Here is a 17,498-nt window from a genome sequence, read left to right as displayed (position 1 = left end):
ATCTGTGTTTCATTCCAACCACTACAGTCTTATCTATTTTATCACTTCCTTTACATATGTTTGGGTCGGACGAAATCATATCAGAAAGGCATCATCCGCCCCACCCATGTTTTTTCCTATTTTTAGAAATCCTTGGATGAATTTGAATATTATGCGCGCGAGGCAGAGAGTCTAGCAGCCCAAGCACATACGATTGTGCCAATTTATATGCGCAGTCAACCTCTGCTGACAGAAGTCGAAGGTGTGATGCTGTGTGACTATGACGTGGGCGAATTCAGTTTTCTCACTGGTGACCGTGTTGTGATTATGAGTAATGTAGAACAACCCAGCGTACAAAACCTTCAGGTCTCATCTTGCTCATCCGATCTACAGAGGACCATCAACAGCGAAGAAGAAGCTGGAGGAGAAGTACGGGAAGACCACAAACATGAAGGAGGACCAAACTCCCTAGAAAACTCGACAGAAACAATTGAAATTCTTGATGTTCAAGACGGTCCATTCCCATACTTTCATAGATATCAAATGTTAGATACTCCTAGTCTGCAGTCGGGTACAAACGGAAGCGCACTCACTGTCAGCCCATTCTGGCGCATTCGCGGCATTAATAACACGGTGGAAGCTCTGGTGCCTGCTGTTTGTGTATGGATAACGACACCCGATACGGACTCAACGGTGACAGCCGCCAGGTAAGTACTTATGCTGTTACTGGGTAAATCGACAATAAAAGGGTTGGAGAGTAAGCGTATCTAAAAACTGCTGTGGCAAAGCTGATCGCGAAGCAAACCAATCTCTTATTCGCATGGAGCACCACATTCAACAAATGAGACCCATCGATATCAAAAATAGGCTACAGGGGCTTATTTTCACTGAAATTTCTCCCAGAAACCTCTAGAACCAAGAGGATAAAATAACGCGGATCATATGTGCTACCTGAGTTCACCGTTTCTGGTGCAGAAGTCTGCCAGAAACGCCCGTGTTTCTTGCACATGTGTGGAAAAAACAGTGATGGGTCTCTCCTTTTTCGGATTCCGAACCAACTCGTGACTGGAAAAGATGCGAAAAGTCTAATGCAACGGAAAGTACACCGTAAAGGCCGTTAGATGCTATAAGGGTACTAAAAACTTGTGGCAGTTGCGCGGAGATGAATACTACAGTGCAGCGCTGTTATAGGGTAGCTTGATAATTGTGCAATTTGTTCTAAAAAAAACCTGGATGTACGATTTATTGGACGCAGTAGCTTATCAGATAAGCGGTCTGCACTCATCGACGATGACGAAGTGAGACAGCGAATACCCGTTGTTGCTGATATTGTATGTTGGATATATGGCAATTATTTTCCAGGATGGTGCCAACAGACATCGGATCACTCGTGATTTTGAGTTCATCTCGCTGGTAATGTTATCGACCGCTTCCGTTCAGATTTGATCCGGTGCATGTATGACAGGTACTTCTGTCCAGAGGCTGGTGGTTTATTTGCTAGGCAGCGTTTTTTTCACATTGTTCCCGATGGTAGATGTTTCCCACAGCAGTACTGTTGAATAGTCAAAGCTGAATGTTCTCCACTTTTTCCGGATTTTGTTGGTGGTGGTATTGGGGAAGTACAGAATCCGTTGGATGGATATGCTTTAAGACCGACTCCATAACTCCCATTGACTTCCGATACCAAAGCGGATATTGAACATCCACTGAAAGTAGATCCGGTGAAAGGCCTTTTGGTGAATACCTAATTGTGCGTTGACCAACGACTTTAGCAGCAGATACTGTTAGCGGTCAGAAAATAGGGTTTACAAAGACGCAACACAAATCTGAACTAATGAGTCTTTGGACGTCGTTAGACTGAGCCTGCATCGAAGGACAACCTCATAAAAACCTCAAAGAGCAGCACGTAACGTAGATACCACAGTCTAATGTGACAAGATATCTGCAAGTCAGTTGCCAAGCTCGGCGAACAGATTGACGGTCACTTGATCACTTGCCAATTAACGCACCCGAGCACCCGGTATTCCCACACAGGTGAATTTTCTACTCGGTCAAAATTTCATGTGATGACATCAAAGTTTTCGGAATTTAGTCATAACCTAAGAATTAATGTAGGGATGAAACGTCGCTGTGTGCTGCCTATCCAAAGGCCCATTATCGTGCGGACTGGGGAACGTCCTTCTTACACTCAAGGCTGGTCATGAGATTTTTTCTACAATTCTGCGACGAAATTTTTCTGTCTCACGACCAGGTGGATCGGATTGATTAAAATTCCTCATTCATGCGGATATTTCATTACTGGATTGAGGGTGAGCAAAACATTTTCAAAAGCAAAAGTGTAGTGTACAGCTGATCCATGATGCAACTTCTAAGGGGGCTAGCAGCAGTGAGAACGCACTCAAACCACTCTAACAATAAGAATGGGTTAACCCTTCACGCACAGTGATTCCATTGTGTCCAAAAGGGAAGTACTTCTTTCATAGGCATGAACGTCAATTCATTTCTGCTGTGTGAACAGACCAGCGAGATACTTATCCAGTATTCAACTGTTGTATCGTGGGTAACCATCTATTGGTTACGCCTGCACTGAGCCTGCCAGACTGCGCGATAGGGAGAAGACAGAGGACTCTGGACACGACTGTATTGTCGGGACAATACATACAGAGCTTCTGCGCAAATACATGGGATGACTAAACGGCCAAATATGGTCGTTCGTTCGGTCTTTCTGTACAGCCAATGGGGGTGTTCCGGTCGTGAGCAATTTCAGACCCACTCCGCTGGTCGTATGTTGTGTTTGGTGTGCTCCGCCAACGCACCTGCTTTCCGGACGTGTCGTACCAATGGTGACTTTGGGGATGTGTCACTCTCTACACATGTACTTTTTCCATGTCTGGGCGTGTCCTGACATCAACTGATCTGTCCTCTGATTTTTTGTCAACACTTGACCCAGTTGGAACGTGCTTACGTGCCATCTACCCCGAGTTATCCTCCCAGCAAACTTCATGACCAGCGCTCGTACACCCGTCTTGATTTCGGTACCGCTGCTTTCCCTAATCTAATGCGAGTACCCTGGGTGGTGCACATTTGGGGAGGAAATTTCATGATGCTTGTGGTTGGAGTGTGAGAGAATGACACAAAGATAATGCACCGAAGTTTCGGTCTCTGTGGGTAATGTCATTACGGATAGGAACTATCGAAAGTCTAAGACCTACGGTTTATTTCTCATGATGCGAATCAACAAATATAGGATGCGTGAGGGTAACGCCTTTAAATTTTTGATGATTCACGCCGTTGCATCTGAACTGATATAGTTTAGGTGTATCAGTTAACTGGAGCGTCCTACTCCTTCACATGAGGGAATTTAACCACAGGAATCCATGTACCATTAATTTTTCTGCCTACCGTCTTCGGTTTTTGGCTTTCGTATTCTTCGCATGTTTAGTGACCGACGTTGAAACAAGTTGCTTGTGGCATTTGCTCATTATACGTTGAATGGTCTTTGAGTCGGAAGTCTAACGGGAAACTTTGATCAATATCATCCATCTCATATGTGAGAGATGGCTTTTTCCTACCTAACGAAAAGTCTGTAGCTGTCACCAGCTCACTAGAAACGCTCAACTTCACTCATTTTAGTAAACTAAACTAACATCTGATGAATTTTCATCTCATTTAAACGTGTGCATGTGAATTAAGGTGCCCCTTTCTGAGAGAGGCAACAATATGAAGTATTTGCTACGTCTTCTGCACCTAGCTAACGATTAAATCCTTGTCATTGAGTAGTTTCAGCAAAAAACGGCAGGGTACGGTGAAATTAGTCACTTCAACCTTGACGATGTGGAAATGGGACACATCGGTGCAACTGCATGATATCATTTAGGCCTGTCCCCTCAACCTAGAGATCAATTTTTGTCTTGGTTAACCTGACTCTTAAAAAAATCAAAGGTGGAAATAAATGTTGTGGACATACGCTTGAAGAATACGATAAAAAGACAAATATTTGAAACCGTAAAACTAGCGAGCTGTCTTGCGTTCGTCTGTTTAAATATGCAGCTTATGCGGCGTTACTACGAATTGTAGCTGTTGCAAGTTAGGAGGTGGTTCTTTTTTAAATTAATACCAAACTGAATCGAGCCACATCCAAAATTGGTGCTAGGGTAGCTTGATATTGTAGGAAGTGCTGCAGGCATGGGCTGGTTTTGTATAAAAATCGACTATGTTATCCAAACGAATGGAGAGGCGCATTGCTATTGTGACTATATCCCCTGGGAAGTAACCCCGTCAAAACTGGAACAAGTGGTTCACGTACCCCTAGGGCATAAAGGACTACTGGAGACATGTAGTGCACTTGCCGCATCTTTTGCAGTAGGCTCATACCTTTCATCGATTGGTTTGGTGGCTGTAAGTATTCTGAGATGGCATAATTAACAAATACATTTCTGTTTGTACATAATACCACCAGAATATCACGTGTTCCCCAACCCTCATTCATCTTGATCTGCATGGATAGGGGTTCGACAGTGCAGTCTTTCTCAGTACGTCCACGTATTTCAACAACCGCCCTTTGGATGATACCAAATTCACGCCTGAACGAGACTTTCCCCTCAATGGAATAGAATCGAAAGAGAACTATCGTCAAGACCTTCTGAAATCGTCTATAGAAAATGCAGTTTTTGGCGAATATTTTCAACGGCATTCTCACACTGTTCAGTGAAATAGATAGAAATTCACTCTGTAGGGTCTTTTTGGCAGAACCTAGTCCTCGTGCCTTTCTTCTTTGTCATGTGGATCCGTTAGTATTCGTCATATACGTCATATATCAAGCGTATCTCGAGGCCCTACCTCCTCTTATTCCTTAGGTGACAGGAAGACCTTCATATTTTGCAGGAGCAAACTGTGTGATAGCAAACCTATCAGGCAAACCCAACGTAGCGTAACTGTGCCAACACGCCTGAATGTACTCCTAAGCTTGAGCTATCTGTCCGTTGCGTTGATGGAACCTCAGTGGCATTTGTACGGATGCTGCAAAACGAACAAAAAGAAACTACCATTATTCAGTCACTTCAGTTCTACCAAACACCCCATATGTGTGACATGTGGAGCATGTATATATGAAGAAACATGTGTAGCACGTATAACATGTGTCCTATTCATGATTCACTAAGCTGTGGCGGACTGACAGACTAAACAATTTCGCAATGCTGTTGTGAACGAAGCTGAATCTAAACTATCGACGTTTAACTATCGCAGTAACAACAGTGGGGATCAAATGTGCAAGGATTCTAGTAAGCTGCCAATCCGAGTAATTAGCCCATTATCCTACAAACCGCAGTTACTGTAATGTGCTGTTGCAGCAACATGACAACCTCGGATGAGATTTGTGTGTTTGTCTCGGATACCATCAGGTGACCAATACTGGTGTGCTGCCTTTATGGGTTACGCCATCAGTAGCACAATTGGCCGGCAACCAGTTACTTGATCTAACAGGTATAGTCACAAGAAAAACATGCGCACTCATATCACGAAGTTTAGCTAACTCGCTCAAATCAGTATTTTACCTAAACAATATTCAAGGCGAGTTACTCTGAAGGCCATTGTTTGGTGATGAAACTAGCAGTTCAGTCCAAAGATCCACAGGCCAGCGTCTCGCTGTCTGGTAGAATCGCATGGAGGTGTGATCCGAGCGGTTGAGCGGATGTGACCAGCCTACCGAGTCGATCCGTATGGACGGTCGCAGATGTGGAACCCAGTGAATCTTGGTGGTTCAGCTTGAAAGTTGACCCCTCACACTTGCATGTACCTTCGGCTAAACCCACTCGCACAATTTACACGCAGGGCAGTGTTTAATAACACGATCGCTTTGACCAAGCTAGAAATGTAGCAATAAGCCAAGGGCAAGTAGTTTTATTAGTTCCAAATGACTCGACTGAACTGGATTCATGGGTTGATTATCACCTATCGAACTCTTAATGTGGTTGTTGTGCACAGGTGAATGGACAGCACTTACAGGTGTTAACGACGACACTAGCTGGCCGCTGTTGACTCTACGCGGATCACACGTCATGCATACATTGATAGTCGTATGAACGCATTCATTCCGACCTAGCTGCAGAAAATATTGGCAATGAATAACTTTAGTCTCCGCCCTGAAGTAAGAATGGTGTATATCTTGCATATTATGTTCCGTTTTATGCATATAAGCCGTCCGTCCTTCAAAAGCGGAGAGGGATCGATCGAATCTCCTTCTTCCAGCTTAGCAAAAAAGTGTCTTCTTACGAATCCTGATAGTGGATAAAACCTATGTACGCTATGTTCAAGACGGAGAGCGGTAGCCACACTGAAAAGGTTTCTGCTGGGATTCGTACCGAAGCCGTCAGGACGGAAGTCAACAGTGTTTATCACTAGGCTAAGTGGGCGATATGATGAAAAGTAATCCAAAAGCACATGGGTGGAACTTATTCCAGATGACATGCCAACCGACAATATGGGTAAGACATCCCTCTTCCTCGTCTTTACTGTTTAGGAAGAAAGCATGGATTAGGCTAGGTGACCTCTGGACCTTCAAACTTTCGATAGAAGAGTACACTGGGAAGAAACATGGCAGGTTGCCTGCCTGTGACCGTGAAACACTTCGCCTACTTTGAAAGTGTTGTGGGCTCCTGTCCTCAAGCAGCGTGCAGGTCACCTAATGGATGAGGTGACCCATTCCAGTCTTGTAACACTCTTGTCTCGTTTCACCATAGACGCTGATTTCAAAAAGTCGTCAAAATTGAACAATGACAGTATTGTAGGGATTTCATTCGATTGATCCAAAACGGCCGCATAAATTATCCCGAATTCGGTGACAGGTGCCCCAGTTAGGTTGCTCTAACAAGCTAACTGATCAGATGAACAGTCCAAGCATGCGCAGTATTAACCTACTACAAGCCATTCAATGAGAGATCGAATGCTGCGAGGCACCCTGGCTAGGGTAGAGAAAACCAAGAAAGATACTGCCATTCCTACTGTTGTCCAAGAAGCCTAAACAGGCTCGAAAAATTCGAGTGGCGGCCACCTAGTGACGAAGTCTTGAATACGAACGCCTCGACTGCACAACGCAACAGTAGAAATGTCAACTACCTGGCTGGAGAACAAGTGACAACTCTCAGTGGCGGTCTGGGACACATATTGTTTGTAATATTAACTAGCCCATGTCCCCAAAATGGTCAACCTACAATGAATAGCCCCGCTCCCCATCTTCCATCTCTGTATCCCTAGTCAGTATTATCTTCATCTTTGCTCATATTTTGGTTTTCGCTTCTACGTTAACTTTATCCATAGTAGACAATTACATGACAACGAAAAAAGCCACTCAAAAGAACAGAGCGATAAAACGAAGACTGATAGTGATGAGATGGATTGACTGCGAACTCATCTAGCCTGTGAGACACTGTAATCACCTTTTGCCGAATCTGTCGTCAATAAATATTGTTGTGGGGACAATTGGGTAAATGATTTGGCAGCAGCGTTTCTGATTGTGGTCACTTCCGGAACACAAACATAAACTCAGGTAGTTGTGATCATCACGAATTAGCCCTTTCGTTCGACCAAGACTGATAAACTATGGAATTGTTGACATTTCCGCCATAGGTCGAGCAAACTGTATTGCACTTTGGATAAACTCAGGTTGTCACGTCGAGCTGGCCGTGCATACAGGTATTTTGTAGCGCACAATTGGGTCACATCCAGAAGAATACCAGTTGATATCGATTATGGCTTGAAAGTGATGTCCTGGCTGCCAAAGATGTAGAACAACTCAAAGTCAAGAAACCGGTGGAGACTGATTCTGTACAAAATTATATAGCGGTGATTTCGGACATGGGATTTTGGAACAGAAATTGGGATCTCGTGACTAAGCAGAAGGACTACCGATAAAGAGCACGCGTAAATTTCACGTATTCAACTTCAATGTTTAGACAACTATTCCAGAACGATTGGCAGCATACGTAAATGAAGCTAGTAAGGCCTGCACGTAAATCAACTGAGCTTGTAGAGGTGAACATCTTTTGAAAAAAGGGCACGTGCAGTATGGAAAGTATGCGGGACACAATCATGCCGCAGCAGCCAAGTAGATCTAACTTTCATGAATTCGACAGAAATGGTAGGTCTATTGAACTCGGGCCTTTGACAAAACCATTTGCCTACGAAAAAGTTTAGTTCCTGCGAGAACCCGATTTTGAGTTTTGTAATTTAAATTTGTTAGCCCAAAGAAAGCATATCAAGTCTTCGGTGAACAGACCGGTTTTTGAGGCACCATTACCCCATATTCGGGAAAAAACAGGGTCAGACCATCTGGTCAACACGTTCAAATTGGTTCTACTTCACTTTCCTGCTTTTATGGATACATTCATACTTTAGACGTACTTGCGAAGGTGAGATCGGTTGAATCTGACCGGAAAATTTTGGTTCCATCCACAAGCTACAACAAAACACACTATCGAGAATCATTGCAACCCCGTTATTGTGTTGTTGACTGTTCTGTACTCGTATAGAAAAGGTTTACGGGAAGCTTAAGCAACCCACCCCAACTCCGATTTTTGTACAGGTTGAAGGAAGAACTCTTAATCAAATGGAGCAGTGCAATCGATGAACTATTGCAAGTTGTTTGCGATTTCATCAAGCAATTTCTCATCCGGATCATCGATAAAGGGGTGAGTCAAAATCTTAAATGCCTGCAATAGATTGTTGTTCGCTAAACGATGGGAGTGCAACCACCCGTAATGAGTACATATACTTCTATTTATGATACTTGTTCAAAGAGGAGAGCCCTTCGCTCTGAAGTTGTTTATTAGCAAACACGAACTAAACAGTCACACCTCACCTACACCAAGTTTTTGAGAAGTGAACATGCGTCCTCTTGGACCCTCATGGGCATTCGTTGACTGTTGAACAGTAGTAAACGAACACTGCAAGAATGTTCCTCGATTTCCGTAAAGATCATCTTTCATCAGATGTGGAGTCGGAGCTCGGACATCAGACCATAGGCTACTCGCATACTTCATCAGTAGTAAACACCGCTAAACACCTCTCCACTTCAAAGGTCGCATGCATACCACCGATGTTCGATTTGACCCAGTTAGTTGGTCTCAGCAGCTGGTCTATTCTGCACCTCTTCCGGTGTATGATACCACTTTGGAAGCCATGCAGCGTTTACTCTTTACGGCTATAGACCTCCCTGAATTGTATAGACTTTATATTGACGGTGAGTAACAACGAACAGGCCTTGCCGCCGACTACCAAACTTCCCCGACCCCAGTTCACTCCTCTCAGCATTCTATTAATTTTTCTATTTGAACTTCACGCTTATGGAGCATGGTCGTGTCTTTCTGCCTCCCGTTTTCTGCCTAGACCTTTCCTGAACGTCGTCCAAGCTCCCTCGAGCTCTTCACCTTTCTTCTCCTACCTTCTTCAGAGACAAGAATGTTGACAGCCAGAAACCGATTCTCTGATCAACTGGAAGGCGTATATATCGACCGCACATCAACATGAATTGGGACTCTCCTGTGGTTGTATGGGTTGATGCACGACATGCTAACAGCATCGGGAGATTCATATCCCAGTCGCCTCATTAGGCCGCGAGTCTCTCCTTAGTCGTTCGGATGGTGCATGCGGTTCGGCCGTTTGTTTGCGGGTTAGGGTGTCGTCTTTAGTGACTTGATTTACATCTGCTGCAAGCAACTCCTGAACTCTTGACTCTCAAAGCACGGCTCCTGACCAGTAGGGATAATTTTTGGTACCCCTGTTCCGCCACGGTAGACTGGTGGAAATCGGCTCATCTAACACTTTTCGTTTGTCAGCACATGCTCCACCAGGCTGCAGCTTCAAAACAGAGGCAGTTTGTACTGGAACCAGTAACTCTTAATGCGGTCGGGAAAAGTGTATGATAACCTTGTTCTTGTGAAGAGTTTCAATGCTCAAGTCAGTTGATAGACGAAAGGGAAATACATCTAGTAGATCAGTTTAGTTTCGATATTCACTGCAAAGTTTTGAAAAGTCTTACAGGGATATGCTGAGAATCGTCTGTTCCTTGCAAAAAAGAGCCTTTCAACAAAAGCGCTCCCATCAGAACACTGGAAGTCAGAATAATCGTAAATCAGTTGCATATTCAGTCGGACCACGTAGCAACTCGCTACCGGTAGGGATCGGCAGTTCAAGATTATCGCTCACTCTATGCACGTCTTTTAATTCTGATCGCGCAGTCATGTGGACAGAAAATCAATTTACTCTCCTTCTAGGTCGCACAGGCGACTAAGGGCCATTAACGTGATCCCCCAATAGGCCTTTTATAAAAAACTATCACACTACGCTGACTGGAAAGTTGTTGCTCTCAAAATGTTCATGTACATTAAGAGGGGCTCTGAATATGGTCGTCTGTCAGAGTTCTCTGACACATCCGAACAGATATTGTCATAATTAGCCATTTCTATTGAGACTATAAAGACCGTGATAGCTACAGTGAGCATAATAACGCACGCAGAACAGCGAAAGACAAATACTAGAGTCTTGATCACGACGGAGTGGTGATGAGCAAGGGCAGTCATCGATTTCAAATAAAGTAGCGGGATTTTGAAAACCCTCGTTGAAAAACATACAGAAGCATAAAACAGGCTGTCTCCACTGCAATTCTACTTTGCAAGAAATAATGAACACAAAGGTGTTATTAGGCTGGTAATTGTTGATTCTAAAATTATCTAAAGATCTTACGAGAATGGATCGCCAAGAGGATCAGGTTTATGGGAAGCAAGCTGGGTTTAGTCCGGGTTGATGATACACTCGGTGCGTCTTCAATTTACGCATTAACATCGCCATAGCTACAAAAAACTAACTGCTATCGTGCTTATTGACTTTAAGGCCATGTTGCATTCTGCTAGATACTAAAATCGCTTCGAAAATTTCTATTACTTCCAAAGAGGGATTTACGCTTACAAGTTTGTGGCTATCGCACCTAATTTTACGGGATCCAGGGTATGCAAGTGTGGCTGGTCCACTACTCTTTCTTTTTAGCTTCGTTTTCGATGTTCCATTCGAATATTCCTAATATGTCCCTCACAGTACCAGTGTGGAAACGTTCTCAGTCCTTCACTGGTGTTATACTTTTCTTGGGTCTAGTCCCTTGGAAACGCAAATCCTTCTAGCTAGTCTAACATTTTCGGTTTGACGAAACCGGAAACTCGTGCCAGCATACTGTGTGAGAGAGAGAACGTACAAAGCTAATCTACCGTCTCCGTTACACTCAAGTTCACCAACGAGACGTACCACACGCATCAGTTTATTCAAGTGTATCTTATTTTAATACTGAACAAATAAGATGCGATAAAAAAGCCCGCCAGCTGAGCCACATAAAAGGCCGAAATAATCGTGCTCATTCTTATGAAAAACAAAATAAATGTGTGTCTTGTTTCACAATCTAGAAGTAAGTTAGGCTAAAAGCAGACGACAAAATACCATAAATCAGAGCAGAAACACACCTTGATCGTTATCAGTATTAGTTTGGATTTGAACTCGCCTTGTAATTTATTGAGAAGAGAGTATCAGACTTTTGTAGACGCCAATTTTTACCAGAGAATGACACTGAACTCGTCTTTCATTAGCAAATGACGAGTGAAATTGTTGAATGAACATGCTTTGTATGACATGCTTTCGCATGCTAGTAGGCATAACTCCCTATCACCACGCAGTTGCCATCGTTGGCCGAAGTTCGCTGAACTATGAAGTCTCTGCACCATCGCTAAAAGTTTCTATGGACATTATTTTCATCTTTTATCAGAGATAGCCAACATGTTTGGCGATAAGAACAAGGACAGGTACAAAATGTAAAAACATGTGCCTAGTTCGGCCGTTTTCTCCACTGCATGCGTTTCGAACATGACAACATTTTCTACTTTTTGTGCAGGAGATAAGAGTCACAGATGGAGTTTCCTTAACTCGGCTTTTCAACTTACTCGAAGACTCGTATGACGTGTTTGATCGGGGGGAATTCAACGAAGAGATCACTAGTTTGTTAACAACCGCCCGCGCCCTCTGGAGACCTGCATTTCTGGGTAAATATTCGGTTTCTTGATTTATTTGTATTGACAAAAATGTAGATGAGCTGGATGATGCGCCATTTGCTTTGCGACGAAGTGAGATTGCCCATTACATCAGCATTATAGAGACCCTACAGGTAAGTCAACGGAAACGATATGTGTCTACCCAGCCATTTTGATACACTTTTAGTTACTGTCCGTTAATTGTAAACTCTTCCATAAGTAGGCGAGATTGTTTCTAGAAGAATCCATTTGTCGATAAGGGAGGTTACAATGTGCGTCTCTGTTATTTTATTGGGTAATAAGATGAGATTCTATCACATTAGGGGAGGATAGAGAGAACCGAAGTGGCTAGAGATAATACCAGCGAATTCTCTATACGTTGGTGAGATTCGTGATCGAGCACTAATAGAGAACACCGAATGAAGCAGAAATGTTCCTCGGCATGGATTGTTTCTTGGGATAGGTGGCCAAGTCCCAAGTTGTGGTGCGCTGGCATCATTAAGTTTTGTACTTAACCTGACGTCTCAAATGAATTTTGTAGGTCTCTCTGATGAGTGTCCCAGTTTCATATGTGATTGTGAAATTATGTGGCGTTTATCAGTATGAACATAGAACATACCGCACGACGGTCACTATATTCTCTAACAAAATAAGTGAAACTGCTAATTTTGGTGAATCGGTTGATCATACGTTGTTCCACCTTACGTTCAATGCTAATCACCCTTGATTGGCATTGCAACATGTTTCGAACGCATGACATTGTGTTGATATACTTGTAGTAGGCCCAGTTTACCAGTCATGATTTCCAGTGACCGACGAATGAGTGATGGACTGACTAGACTCATGTTCTGGTCGTAGTCAGTCAACGTCAGTGTCTAGCTCATATAATGGTCTATTGCATCTGTCCATTTGGTTTCTGTGGCCTGTTTTCGGCTCCTCCTAGTACCAGTCCACCACAGTAGAGTTTATTGCATGTGGTATACGGATGATTTCAAAAAAATCCATTCTACCCACTTCATCATCATCACCATCATAGAGAGCAATATATGCTGAGAGATTAATATATACGTGCTCTTAACTGTCATGCAGCTGCAATGGAAGTAGGCTTTAGTCAAGGGTAGAAAAGAAAATTGAAGTACGGCAGAATCTCCATGACCCTCAGTAAAACTATCAAAAACAAGGTGCCTACATCTTCGGATGACAGTGAAACAATCACATCTGATTATCATTTTGACTTGAGACACCACCAACTGGATTAATCCATAGTATTCTGGAATCTTTGCGCAGCGACAGAAAAACTCTAGCTAAGCAGTTCGGCTGAAAAAAATAAAACGATGCTCGCCAATGAGATCGGTTGTGTACTGGGTTTCCAACCACGTGCAAGCAGAGTCAAGCAGGTCCCAGCCAGGAAGGCGCGAACGTCCCACAGCGCTTAGTTTGACGAGAAACGCCCCTATTTAGCATTGACAAGTCACCACTTTTCCCTCGTGAGCCATCTGCCAATGAGGAATTGCAGTTGGAGTCAATGCTGTCGTTGGTAAGAGGCAGTTTGGCCTGCGAAATCGTCCCAACAACTCTAACCTGGTTTATTACCATGTGTTCACTTACGTGCCACCTTACAGTGACCACACTGCAGCCTGCTAACCCATCCTACACCATGAAGGCACAAGTGATCGAACGTTTGAATACGTCCGATATCCTAATAGTGGAGGGATCATGTTTCACAACCGCACACCAATACCACCCTTAGAGTTGCCTTGCACACACGGCCTTTTAGCTTCAGGGGGTTCGTTTCCAACGCCATAAATTACTCAAGTGTGCTGCTCGCGCCTTCATAACACGTGCATACACTTCCTGCACTGTACTGACGACTTATGTGCCTGTCCAGGTCAGCAAACTCATTTTCTCTCTCTCGGAGGCTTCAGGGAGACGAAAGTAAACTTGAAATTCTGGGTAAACACTCTGTGCTATGAGGGTATAAAACGCACGGCAAAACATAGAATCGCACCCGGAATTCTTTTAAAAAGTAATTTGCGCAGTACAGAATTGCTCAAAACATTATTTAACAGACTAACCCAGGTAGGTGTTTATTGACCTCCATCTCGAGTACCAGCTTGTTGCTTTTGGACTGCTTTTGTATAGGTACATATGTGTATAAACCTTACAACATCCACACTCAGAGAAAATATACATTCCTCATTCCAGGCACATATGCGTAGCTTAACAGCAATATATCCCAGATTTACAACCGAGGTGGACAGCGACTGGATGGAAAACCGAGTGATCCTAGAAACACGCCGTCTTGTTTTGGCCATCAATACCATCCAGTAAGTCGACTCAATATCAATTGTGTGGTAAGTGGCAAGGCACAATCGAATCACATATAGAGGATGATGATGATACCCGAACCCTGCTCGGACACATATCACAGCCAGAAACTGAGACCGTCTTGGCCAACAAACTCACCTGATATTTCCATCCCCCTATAAGAACAACGCGAGTCCATGGATTTTGACCACGCAAAACAGTAAGAACCCGTCTCAGGGTCACACGATCCCACTTTAACCCAAAAATAGTGTGCAGTGAAAATCTTCGTTCGAAGCCGTATTGAAATTCTCTGAAGCATAGTTACCTTTCTTAACCTCTTACGGCATTTCGGCCCTCTAAATTCTTCGAATTCCGTTTATTTCGGGTGTAGACTTTTGGTGCTATGGGTTGAAATTGCTAATTACCTTTGTCACCACTTACTTCATAAAACGGTCTGGATATTGTCAGTGGATGTGTTCGCCTGCTCAGATTTGATTCAGGTCTGTATAAATTACAGTGATGGTGAAGTGCTAACAAACTCTTCGTGACCACTTGTTCTTTTTGAAAGTCATAAAATAAAGAATTCAGACTACACGTTTTCATCTGGACTTCATGTTGATCACACCCATTCTTGTTGCAAGTTATGACTTTATCCCTTTATTCTCTTTCACCTTACCAGCCTATTTCGCACACGGCGCTATTTTCTCTGCTCGTCGTAGCTGCCCGTAAATTGTGCTGATCAAACCGGAAAACATTTCATCCTACAAAATGGAAACTTTTTATTCGAAGCACATATCACCAAACATGATTCCACCGTCTGTGTGGATTGTACGGACGTTTCAGCAATCGACCATTGGTCATGCTGGTAGGTCAGGCTAAACTCAAAAAGAAAATAATGAACGTTCAAGTGTCCATACTTCGATACCGAAGACATTGTAAATGGCCACTCAGATTCCAGTCTCAAAGAAAATCGTTTCGCAACACAATAATATTGTGAATGAAAATCGGTACTATCCTAAAAAGCGGGTGCGCGTCACTAAACTGAGTGAAACTGTGTAGCCAACGTCAATAGTAAGGCGGTGCTCAGCCCGTACAGCGGAGTTACAGTCAAACGTGCGATGACTGAGAGATTGTCAAAATATTTTTCTGAAAACACGCACGAACTGATTTTGAACGCTACTTTGCTGGACCGTGGATTTTTTAAACAGTGAAAAACATGCCTTATTCGGAGTGTCCTTATCCCAAGAGACACTTACAAAAGCACTATTAACAGATGGTTGTTCAATCAGCCTGTTCGTTTGTTCAAGGCCTCCCAAACGTTGTTTGATCTACCGGAATTAGAAGCGTCAGGGCTTTAGTCTGGCAAAAGAGCTGATCGATTAAAAACAAGCATGAGTGTGGCAGATGAAGGCTAACCAATCGACTGTTCGGATCATCTCAGTAGAGGCAAACTGATAAAAGTAATTTACAAGATGAGTCACTCATTTTGTTTCCACGCACTTGGGCAACAGTGTTTTCTTTGGGAAGCTATCCCCAAGTTTAAAAAAGCGTTACTAGAGAATTTCTTGTACACATCGAAAGGACACCTTTTTTTAGTGTGTAATGATCAACAGTTCGACGAACTCCGTGGTTATCAACAAAAAATTAGAGAGTACAGGAGATTTTCCTCCCCAGTCTCGACCAAGTTCTTAAAAAATACTGTCACTGAAAGACCGTCAGACTTCTCTAATACACAAAGTTTCGATTCATGGGACGATCCAGTGCAAGCATCAATATCATTTTGAACATCTTGGATATTCACCGTAAGAATGTAAATGAAGTTTAAGTGAATCAAATGTTTAAGGTTACCGAATGCCTAATCCATGATAACTGTTTCGATTTTTTCTCAGTGAGCTGGCCAATACAGATCTCTATCGAGTACGCCATATACACGAAGAGTTACACAAACTCAGAATGGCTCATTGGGAATACGTTCAACCTACAGCGTCTACCACCACAGAAACGGATGTTTTGGAAACCACGCCTTCGTCCACCGTCGACTCCAGCTTAAGAGATACGGAAATTAGCAGTACAGCATCGGAGAAACGGGAGTATTTATATCAAAGGCATCTTCTCATGAAAGAAACTTCCATTCAACAATCAGAGTGGGAGAAGAGGGAATATCTGAGGAAACGCCTACGAAGGAACCAGGTCGATATACAGAAGGTGATGGATATCACTGAGGCATTGAAGTCACCAAGAGAACGAATATACAGAACAACAAAAAACATCGAAATGGATGAAAGGACGCAAAGGTACACCGTGGTATATTTGGAAGTGAACCCCACAGAAGAACCGGAAAAATTAGATGCCGCCACCGAAGTAAAAGCAGAAACCACAATACCCACCGCCATAGTTGAGAAAGAAACACCACAGAGAAAAACAAAAACAACAGCAGTACAAGCAGCAACACAGAAAACGATAACCCTGCAGAAGCCAGATTCAAAGCCCGAAGAAAAACAAACCGCCCACAAAAACGTCGCAACGGAAGAAAAACAAACCAAAGACACCGGCACAATGCATCAAACCAAACGAAAGGAAACAACCAATCAAACACAAACTGACACATATATAGAACCCGACATCAAGCAATCAGAAAAAATGGAATACACTCCAAAAATTCAAGAAGCAACATCACAAAAGATGACACCAAGCGCCATACAAACAAAAGCAACCGGATTAAGCATGAAACAAATCACAATTTGTTACGAAAACCAAACAATACCAACATTAACGATTGAACAAAAAACCACAAAATATATCCCATCGATGTGCAGCGCAAGCGCATTCTACGCCGAGTCCAAACACATCGCACACGCCGCCACGCAACATCTGATAACAGCACAGCAACCACCAATATTGCAAATACACAGGGAACCTACGAAGAGAGCTGCACTCGGGCCAAAGGTGCAAATACAAACCGAAACACTCACACAAACGACACCGCATATAATAACGGCAAGCGCATTTACGCCGAGACCAAACACATCGCACACGCCGCCCCGCAACATCTGATAACAGCACAGCAACCACCAATATCGGAAATACACAGGGAACCTACGAAGAGAGCTGCACTCGGGCCAAAGGTGCAAATACAAACCGAAACAC

General features: G+C 43.3%; 2 protein-coding genes across 2 annotated transcripts in view; one reads left to right on the top strand and one right to left on the bottom strand.

Annotated features, from left to right (window-relative positions):
• T265_15501 (hypothetical protein) overlaps nucleotides 1–4,386 on the bottom strand; it is a gene marked incomplete at both ends in the record, with an annotated part of 124,016 nt that extends 119,630 nt beyond the window's left edge. Inside the window, one exon of the mRNA XM_009178428.1 lies at nucleotides 4,286–4,386. Within this exon, the coding sequence (XP_009176692.1) occupies nucleotides 4,286–4,385 (100 nt within the window). The remainder of the gene's footprint in view (nucleotides 1–4,285) is intronic.
• T265_11706 (hypothetical protein) overlaps nucleotides 1–17,494 on the top strand; it is a gene marked incomplete at both ends in the record, with an annotated part of 35,869 nt that extends 18,375 nt beyond the window's left edge. The window contains 6 exons of the mRNA XM_009178427.1: nucleotides 127–686; nucleotides 8,561–8,666; nucleotides 11,909–12,056; nucleotides 12,102–12,178; nucleotides 14,250–14,371; nucleotides 16,241–17,494. Coding sequence (XP_009176691.1) covers nucleotides 127–686; nucleotides 8,561–8,666; nucleotides 11,909–12,056; nucleotides 12,102–12,178; nucleotides 14,250–14,371; nucleotides 16,241–17,405 — 2,178 coding nt within the window. The remainder of the gene's footprint in view (nucleotides 1–126; nucleotides 687–8,560; nucleotides 8,667–11,908; nucleotides 12,057–12,101; nucleotides 12,179–14,249; nucleotides 14,372–16,240) is intronic.
• Nucleotides 17,495–17,498: the final 4 nt, after the last annotated feature.

The sequence above is a fragment of the Opisthorchis viverrini genome (assembly GCF_000715545.1).
Source record: "Opisthorchis viverrini unplaced genomic scaffold opera_v5_549, whole genome shotgun sequence".
Lineage (NCBI taxonomy): Eukaryota > Metazoa > Platyhelminthes > Trematoda > Opisthorchiida > Opisthorchiidae > Opisthorchis > Opisthorchis viverrini.
This window is presented reverse-complemented; position numbering and strand designations above follow the sequence as displayed.